At 39.7% G+C, this 9,608-nt stretch overlaps 1 protein-coding gene across 1 annotated transcript in view; it reads right to left on the bottom strand.

The window, feature by feature from the left end:
• Positions 1-2,921: 2,921 nt before the first annotated feature.
• LOC102208455 (ubiquitin-conjugating enzyme E2 H-like) overlaps positions 2,922-9,608 on the bottom strand; it is an 8,570-nt gene continuing 1,883 nt past the window's right edge. The window contains exons 2-7 of the mRNA XM_005745930.1: positions 8,205-8,281; positions 8,029-8,103; positions 7,883-7,922; positions 7,641-7,693; positions 5,654-5,782; positions 2,922-5,423 (exon numbers count right to left, since the gene is read on the bottom strand). Coding sequence (XP_005745987.1) covers positions 5,299-5,423; positions 5,654-5,782; positions 7,641-7,693; positions 7,883-7,922; positions 8,029-8,103; positions 8,205-8,281 — 499 coding nt within the window. The 3' untranslated portion in view covers positions 2,922-5,298. The remainder of the gene's footprint in view (positions 5,424-5,653; positions 5,783-7,640; positions 7,694-7,882; positions 7,923-8,028; positions 8,104-8,204; positions 8,282-9,608) is intronic.

The raw sequence follows: 9,608 nt of genomic DNA, 5'->3' as shown, positions 1-9,608 counted from the left end.
TGCATGAAGAGGATGATGTGGACAAAATACTCATTTGCCTAATAATTCTGCACTCCCTGTATAAGGTACTTTTGACACGATGTTTTAGAAAGTATTGTACCTTTGGAGCTCTGATTGTGTTTGAAAAATGTTATTAGAAAGAAATACTTTACATTTACATACTTTACTTAATAAAATGCTTCCCCTATAAATTTTCTGACAAAACTAACTGTACACGGAAAATTTCAATTTCAAATACTTGTATGTGAAACTGTTGGGGGCAATGGGCATGAAAATTGGGCTCTTAAACTTAACATCACTGCTTTAGCCCACTTATTGACTTTTGGTCAGTACATTCCAAAGCTAAAACAAGCTATTTATGTTAGTCAGCCTTTTACAGCTGAGGGCTAATAAAAAATAAAATAATGTCAAGAGACATTTTAAATCAACCAGAATAATTTGAATTAACATGCAAGAAAGATTTGTTAAAGGTTTACACTTTAATCTCAGATGAAACCCCAGACTTTTTTCCCTTTAGGCTCACCTAAAGATGCAACCATTTAAGCACAAGGATGGTAAGTGCTAAAGGCTTAGTTTTTCTGTCCTCGAAATCTTCTACAGCCCACAGACAATGAAGACACATTGAATCAAGGGGATGGAATTTGGCACTGTGATGGTAAAAGAAGAAGGCATCATTGATGTGTTGGTTGTCTCGAGGATGCAGTAATCCTGTGTGATCTGAGTGATGTCCCGTGTGCCGTTGCCATGCTGATGGATCTTATTTTTGCCCTCAACATAGACTATCCAGAGGAGCTTAGGTACACATTTGAAGTCATTCAGAAGATTCTTATCAACACTGATTGTTGTAATTCTTAAATTCCAATTTTACTGTTTGCCTTTCCACAGCAAATGCCTTTACGTATTTGTTCATGGAAACGTTCTTCTGTGAAAAACAGTATAATGGTGGACTCTGCAAGTGCTCATCTCATGCAAGTTCATAGGGTTTTGTTTGCATATGAGCACACTGAAAGCTATGCTTCAGAAGCATGCAAGCACTCATTTTCAAAGCAATACCAGAGTTTGAGGTGTTTTATGGTTTATATTCACACACTGATCTGCAGTACAGTGTTTATGCTTTGAACTTTAATGCAGCAGTTTTTTAGCTCATGCCATGGTGAAGGTTCTGTTGTCCAGCTGTCCACAGTTCACAAGAATCGTTATTCCTCCCGGAGTATTGGTCAGAATTTAATTAAACATGCACAAAGCCATTGCCTAATGAGTAAACAAATGGATGGATTGTGAACCCAAAAAGGAACATTATTGATTTTTCTGATATCTGTTTCTAACATGAGTAAGATGGAGCAATAAATGAAATAATTGTTGAGTCCTTGTAACAAACTTGATGCGTGAAATAATGATTTGAATCTGTTTTATTTATTCATTTTTTATAATGTATGAATAACTAAAAATCAATTTAAACACAAATTTAAATGTAAGATTTGCAGTAAACCTAACAGGTTTGCTGAAGTTGATGTTGAAGGCTTAAAGATCTTAAGTTCATACACAAAAAAAAAAAAAATCTTGGTCCAGTAACCTTTATAGATCAAATAAAACTGATTTACAAGTTCACACTAGACGTTTGGGTAATTAACAGACCTTAATCAACTAAACTAAGTTAAGAGTTTAATCAACAGATTGTTCTAATTAACCTGAAACTGATTCTCAAAGTTAAAAACTGTAAAAGCATTTGAATTAACTAATAAATCTAAGTTAATTAAACTGAGATAAGCGTAAGTGTAAGAGTTATTTTACAGTGTGGAAAAGAGGAGCCAAGAAAAACCATTTCAGGTGACTCCTTCATGAAGCTCATCACGTGAGTTCCAAGAGTGTGTAAAGCCATATTCAAAGCAAAGGCTGGTTATTTGGAAGAATCTAAAATATAAAACAGGTTTTGAGTTATTCAACACTTTTGTTTACTACATAATCCCCATGTGTGTTCATTCATAGTTTTGATGCCTTTGGTGAGAAACTACAATGTAAACAGTCATGAAAATAAAGAAAAAACATTAAATGAGAAGGTGTGTCCAAACATTTGACGGGTAGTGTAAGCACCAGTCCAGCTATTAGTTTCACTTTAATATAGTCAAAAACACAGATTTTTTTTTTTAACTCAGAGATGCTGCAGTAAAATACTTTTTCCCTAAACTTTAAGTGTTTGCCAAGTTGGATCATTTAAAAAAAAAGTGTGCCACAGGAACAAACACACAAATTCTGGTGCTTGTTTCCACTTTTGAAACACTGTTTCATTGTTGACTTGATCTTCCCTGTTCCTTTAACAGTCCGGATGAAGTCTCAGCAAGTTTTTCCACACACAGCGGTCACAACTGTACTCTCATTTGTTGCACTGAGTTTCATAGTTTGAGGCTCATGTTTTGTTTGTATTTGAATGCTCATAAAAGAAAACGTTTGTCAACACAGAAATATTGAACTTTATGAGGTTAAGATGACATAACACACTCACTTCACTTCCATGATCGCTCCCCAAATGCTCAAGAAATCAAAATAGAACCACCGTCTCCAGAGGTTGATTCTGTTCATCTGGACGCAGCGTTTTCAGTGGGAGAAACGTTTTGTCACTCATCCAAGTGACTTCTTCAGTCTCAGCTTACTGCAGGTGACCTCCCAGCCCATTGTTCCTTCAGTGGGCTGGTTTCAGTCATTATGCAAATGTGCCGTTTATAAGATTGGGGAAACCTGCAGTAAGCTGAGACTGAAGAAGTCACTTGGATGAGTGACGAAACGTTTCTCCCACTGAAAACGCTACATGCATCAAGATGTTAAAACTACCATCCACAGAAGCATTTAAAAAAATTAAAATTAAAATTAAAAAAAGTTTTGTTTTTTTTAAATAAATCACACTAAACAATAATTTTTTTGTTTATTTCTTTCAAGTTACAAGGGAAGCACATATATTCATTTTTTGCCTTTTAAAATTTTGGGATATCTTGAACTGTATCATGGAAACAGGGCATGGGAAACTAAAAAAAAAAGTATTTTAAAAACAACAAAAAAAACAAAAAACAAAAAATAAAAATACACATTCAAACAAATTTAGGCATCAAATATATGCGTTCCAGTAAAATACATAACACAACAAGGAATCCAGAGGCTGACAAACAACAAGTGGTTTGTTTTCTGTTGCAAATGAAAACCAACTGTGACATCATGTCATCTTAAGACCAACACCCTCATGTATTTGGTTATCGAGCCGAATTAGAGCAATTCTCACCTTTCTTTTTAAAATCACCATATCAAGAAGAAGTCTGACATGCAGTTTTTACCACCTTAATTAAGGTATCACCCTCTTGCAAGACACCACGAAAGAGAAATGGATCTTTTTTCTTTCTTTCTTTTTGTTTTTAAATTCATTGAATTTTTGACTCAAAAAACGAGAAATGGCTCCTTTTGATGGTGATATGACTCTAATTATGTTTTCTTTCACAGGGAAAAAACAAAACAGCAAACTGATCTGTAATGCAATGAGCACAGGTTGCAAACAAGTGTCAGACTTCAGATCAGGGTGCCATCACAGCTCTGGTAACACCTCCGCCACACGAATGCTAGCAGGCACATAAAGCTTTTCATAAAGCAGGAAAAACGCTGAAAGTGTCCTCTCAAGAAGAAGAAGAAGATTCTGAAGAGTGTTGTGTCCAAATTGAAGTTTAAACTAATCTGAGATTCACCACTTGAGAGTTTGACCATTTGAGGAACTTTTATCTACTCAGCTTCACTCTTTATCCATAACCCAGTTTAAGCTGGGGGGGGGCATGACACTACAGCCTGTAAGATTCATTAGATTTTGGTCCCACCATTTTTCGGAAAAACAGGCCACCAAGAGCATGAAAAAGTGAATTGGAAACAGAGCGCTTCTGTCTGGCAGCAGAAATCGCTTTTGATTGAGATGTTTATGTAAGAGGAAAAAAAAAAAGGAGGGGGGGGTGCAGAGGAGCAGGGCTGCAACACGCCTCTAAAGACTTGCAATTCTCCCCGTCTTCATCAGGACAAGTCTTTTTAAACTAGTGTGTAAGTATTAAACCATACATTATGATAGGATTCACCAACCGCGAAAAACTAACTATCCCTACGCAAGTCAAACACCTATTATAGTTCAACACAAGCAATAGGCAAAGTTAAGAAGTCCGACGATTCACCGAGAAAACCCGGATAACGCGTGACTCACAGAGGCGTCCCCTTCGTGTCTATAGCGATACAGCTCCACAAAGCCCTACACAAACTTTAACTGTGTCATGCCACAATATACAAAGATACTCAGAGAATGACAAACGCTTTCCTAAAACGGAGAGGAAGAGGAGGAGGAAGAGGAGAAGGAGACGGGTGCTGAACAAAAGAAGTGTCGGGATTATTGAACCTCCTCTTCTGGTTTCTGCTGAGCATCGGAGGGGGAGCCGGGGCGCCAAAACAACAGATTATCAATGGATTACATTCATGCATGCACACACACGCACACACACATCTAGACACACGCACATGCTGTGGTGTTTTGTGTGGCTCATGGTTGATGTGCCGCTTGCTTGTTAAGTGTGTGACGTGCCTGCAGGTTGCACAGAGGGCACGGGTCTGTACACGTGGCCGCACGCTTGTGGCCTTCTGTTCCTTCAAAGTGATGCTTTTAATGGCAACTCCTCATCGTGGCAGTGTCAAAAAGATGAAGATGGGGCACAGGTAACTTAGGAAAAAAAAAAGGAAAAAAAAAACAAAAAAAAAAACAGGATTCCTCTCTCCTTAGAAGCAGAGACTGCTCTGAATCATGGATGTCCTCCTGGCAGTCTTCTGTCAGCGAGGAAAAAATGCCTCATGAAAAGAGTAAAAAAAAACAAAAAACTTGAGCGTTTTAGAACGAAAGGTGGCGAGGTGAGGCCTGTGGTACACAGTCTAGTTTTGTGCTGATGGCTCTCCTCCTCTGCCGGCCTCACAGCTCAGTTTCGGCGGTCGGAGCAATGTATAAACGTCGGCTCGAGCCACAAAAGATCAACCCGGTCTAAACTGGGGCTTGGGACGAAGGAGGAGGAGAAGAAGAAGAGGAGGAGGAAGATGAAGGAGGAAAGAAGGGCAGGTGACAATGACTTCCTAAGTAAGAGTGAATATTCTGCAATATCATACTGCAAATCCTCGTGTAGCGATAAAAATCCTTGTGTTGCTGTAAAAAAATTGTCTTGTTTAAATATGAATATAGTACTGAGTTTCTGCTCTTTTTAGGAAATGACAGTCTGCTGTGAGGTGAAGGCGGCTCCACCTTCACTACAACTCCATATCCTGAGCCTCGTCCTCCGAAAAGTCTGACATGGAGCTCTCAGAAGATGAGTCGCCTCCTCCTTCCTCCTGCTCCTTTAGCGCCTCCTCCGTGGCGTACTTCTGGATGTACTCTGAAAGAGACGCACAAGTCGAGCAGACTTGATGATGACAAACGTGGCACAAACCCATTCCGTGCACATTTTCAAGCTAAGCATTGATAAAATATGATTTTAAATACAAAATTTTGGAAAATCTGGTGCAGGTTGACGTACAAATCTGACATTTTGGGTATAAAATTCGTAGTTTGATGTTACAGCGCTGTATGAACATTTGTGTTTTCAATCATGTGTGCGCAAACTACCTTTGATTTTGTGTTTATAATCCTCTGGCCGGTGCAGGTACATGGCGGCTGCATCCCCATTCAGAGGATCGATGGGGTTGGGGTAGGCGAGCAGCTGAGGGAGGAACGACTCAAAGATGTTGGTGAGGTCTGGTGGATGTGAAGTGAAAAATTACAGTCAGTCCAGAAAATAACAAAGCTGCAGAGAAACGCCAACAACATGCACGAGCACTCCTCACTAGTGCTCGTCTATGCTTCTGTGTTTAACCTCCCTGGAAATGCAACTACACGTCACATCAGTGCAGTGCAACTATTCTGATTGGCCTGTTCAAGACCACTGACTCCCAGGAGCAAAAGATAACATAAAAAATGCTTTGGACCAAGTATAAAACAAGAGGAAATTACTACAAGGTAATTAGCACATGTAGAGTCTTAAATGCTGATAATTACATCAGATACTTACATAAGTTGGGCTGTACGTGCTACAAAGAATCACAGGAAATCTAAAGCAGACTTTATTTGAAGCAGTCCGTCCATTATGTGTGCACCTATAAAAACGCCCAGTAGGGGTCTCCCTTGCAAAGAAAAGTTCACTTCACAGAGCTGTTTTGTTTCCTCTCTGGTTATAAGCAACCTTCACTTCAAAGTGTGAGTGGATGATGACGAAGGAACTGCTCAGCCTTTAATGACCTTTATAGCAGCATTCGGCTCACCATACATACAGCACTGCACAGGGTGAGGCGTTTTCCTCATTTACTAATCTACTAAACCAACCACATATAAGTTATATGGATATTAAATTACAGTGTTTCCTACAAAAAAAGTCTTTACTTAGAATATTTTGCAATTTATTTTTTCATTTGTCCAAAGTGGCCACTACTGGACAATACACTGGCTCTTATTTTGAAAGTTCAGTTGCTGTTAACCAGGTAGTTCTGGAGCTTCCCGTGTAATGTTTCCCTGCAGGCAGACTGGTCAGGTTGTTGTTACAGCACTGAATGTAAACCAGCTCTTTCTCCGTTTCCACTTGATCGGACAAACTCCAACTGCAGGCAGTGACGGCAGCCTCTGTTCAGCTCTGTAGAAGTGCTGTGAGTTCTCCAACCAGAACCTGCCACAGGTGGAGAACCTCAGGCTTTTTACTCCAAGGATTCAGAGCAGAACAGGAGCTACTGTCACCAGCTTGTGCAATTTAAAGAAAAAAGGTCAAAAGGTCACATCACAGCACCCTATATTACAACTCTATCATCATCATCAGGAAGTATTTTTAGAGCAGCCAAGGAAACTTTAGGACAGACTGAAGATGTAACACCAATTATTGGCTAATTTAATATCTTATTATGTCATTGTGATAGCCTCTTTCACGCCGTCAGGCTAAAACTACACTCAGATACATAATTAAGCAAGCACTGTTCTCAGTGAGAACATCCATTAAATATACATGCTGAAAGCCAGTATAATCAGTATTAAGGAGGCACAAAGACGTCACTGTAATGCTACAATGATAATGCTTCAACTGGGGCTACTGACTGTAACCTTCCATTTGTGTAGATGTTGAGTCAGTTACAGCTTAAGATTATTATCTATGTGGAGTTGTCGTCACACCGGTGTTACAGCACCCACGGAAAACACTCAAACGCATATAGAGGTGTTTTCACACATACAGCACTTCTAGAAAACAAACACAGCTGTGGATCACAAGCAGACTGAAAAACAGAAATGTACCTTGTGTCCATGAATGAAACAGTTGACCTAAACTTTGAGTTTATTTACACTCGCACATAAAAGACAACTCCACTCCAGCTGAGTGTGTGTAAAGACCTCTTAGTCTCGAGACCTGACCCATCTACTGGTGCTCAATGCATGACCTCAATACCAGCAGCGGTTATCACTGAAGTGTAAGCCGATTAAACCGAGACGCTCTGCCTGAAACCGCGCTGCAGAGGTGCAGCACAGGCCGCTCGGTCATTGTTTTTATTGGCACCAGTCAGAGTATGTGTGTACCTACCATAGAGAGCTGTCCACGTCTGGTTAATGACATCTAAACATACAGTTCCTGACCTAAAAATAAAAAAAAAGACAAAACAGTGAATAAACTACACACAAATCGTTAGATAGAACCAATGATTTTATGTAGGAGTGTTTGTGTGCTGAAACAATTTCATATCACATAACCGTCAGGCTGTGCATTTAATCTTCCCCATATTCACCAGATAAATGATCATTGATGTTTGAATCTGTCCTACTTACGCTTCATCAATGTTGGGATGAAAGATTTTGTTCATGAATCCTGAAAGAAAAAAAAAAATGCAGATTTTTTCCCCACGTTTTTAAGTTGTCTACTGTTTTTTTTTGTTTTTTTTTTACAGTGTAAGGTGAGTTCAAATGTTTTATACCTATTGAAGGTGATTTGAAGGGGTACTTATCAGGCAGGTCCACCCGGACCTTCCACACGCCTCCTTCATACGGCGCTAAAATAAAAACATATTAATTATCCACATGTCACATGAAGCTTTTAATATATGTTTAATATAAGTGAAATGACAAAAAGCTGGTTAACGCTGGGTCTTACTTCCAGGTGGTCCGTGAAACTTGACCACAAACTCATTGAGTCCACTAAGGATGGTAACCTCGTGCTTGCTCTCGATGCTGACGCCGGGTTAAGGAAAATGCTACAAACAAAAACAAACAAACAAAAAACAACAGCGAACAAGCTGGAAAAGTCACACATGATCACATATGGTTGTTTTCTGTTTATTTTTCCCAGCTGGGCTGCTGTGTCTGCCTCTTTCCATGTGAATTTGTCTGGGCAGAGGTCACGCGTGGGTTCAATAACATTAGCCGTAATAATGAGATCAATAATGCAGCGGCCTCTGTCAGACAAGCAGCCTGCTTCTAAAGTGAAAACAGGCTCACGGTGAGACAGGATGGAAAGATACTAGCAAGGGCAGAAAGTTTTCTACTGCACACATCCTTTCAGCGCAGAGAAAGGCACAAACACGAACCTGTGACACGTTCTGCTTAGTTAATAATCACAGCATGTGGTGAGAGCGAGAGACTGAGTCAGCTGTCTTGACAGCGGTGCAGAAAGGTGGAGTGTGTTTAATCTCAGAGACTGTGTGAATGTGACACAATGACGGAAAAACAGAAAGGAAGAAACCACAAAAGTAACAGTTGCGCCCTGTTTCATCACCTCATCGTAAATCCTCCTGTCCTCACCATTCCAACAATCTGAACAAGGCAATGTTCACATGCTAATTTAGTTACATTTCTCAAGCACAAATAGAGCTACACGGCCTGAATGCATAATAGCCAGAAGCAAAGAGACTGTAAACATCCAGCAGAGCAGACGGTGGTTTAGAAAAAAAAAAAAGGAAAAAAAAAAAACAAAAAAAACCACTGACCAAGACAGGGAAGCTCTAAATGTGATCCGAGGGAACAGCTCCTATAAATAAAACCTGTTGTAGATGTACGCTTGTGCAGCAAAGCAGAGCAACTCTTGTGCTTTTTTAGCCCCTACAGGGTTATCCATAGAAACCTCACCAAGATTTATTACACAAGGCAATTCCTATATTTGGACAGAAGCTTGCAGAGCACCTTATCAGCTCCTTTTGACACAAAGATATGAAGGATTTATTTGTTCTTTTAATTGTTTTCTTCATCACACCAAGCACATCTTTCCCATCTTCACTGGCACAATTAAACCTGACACCAGCCATACAGAATCGCCTCACCTACAGCACATGTGGAAGTACATTTCGAATGATATAATCTGTCACAGTGATTCAGTCTTACATATTCGATTTAAAGCCACAGCGTGAAACTATGAAAGGCATCTACTGTTACACGCTGCTGCTGCGGCGCTCTCTGTTTGGGAACTGGTGAAACGAGATCCACAGCAGCAACACCTGATGGGTCCCAACATGTTTTTCCTCAGTGACTCCTATTATCCAATACTGAATTTCTCATCTCACTC

Source organism: Pundamilia nyererei, unplaced genomic scaffold, assembly GCF_000239375.1.
Source record: "Pundamilia nyererei isolate P.nyererei 1_Seehausen unplaced genomic scaffold, PunNye1.0 scaffold00170, whole genome shotgun sequence".
NCBI lineage: Eukaryota > Metazoa > Chordata > Actinopteri > Cichliformes > Cichlidae > Pundamilia > Pundamilia nyererei.
This window is presented reverse-complemented; position numbering and strand designations above follow the sequence as displayed.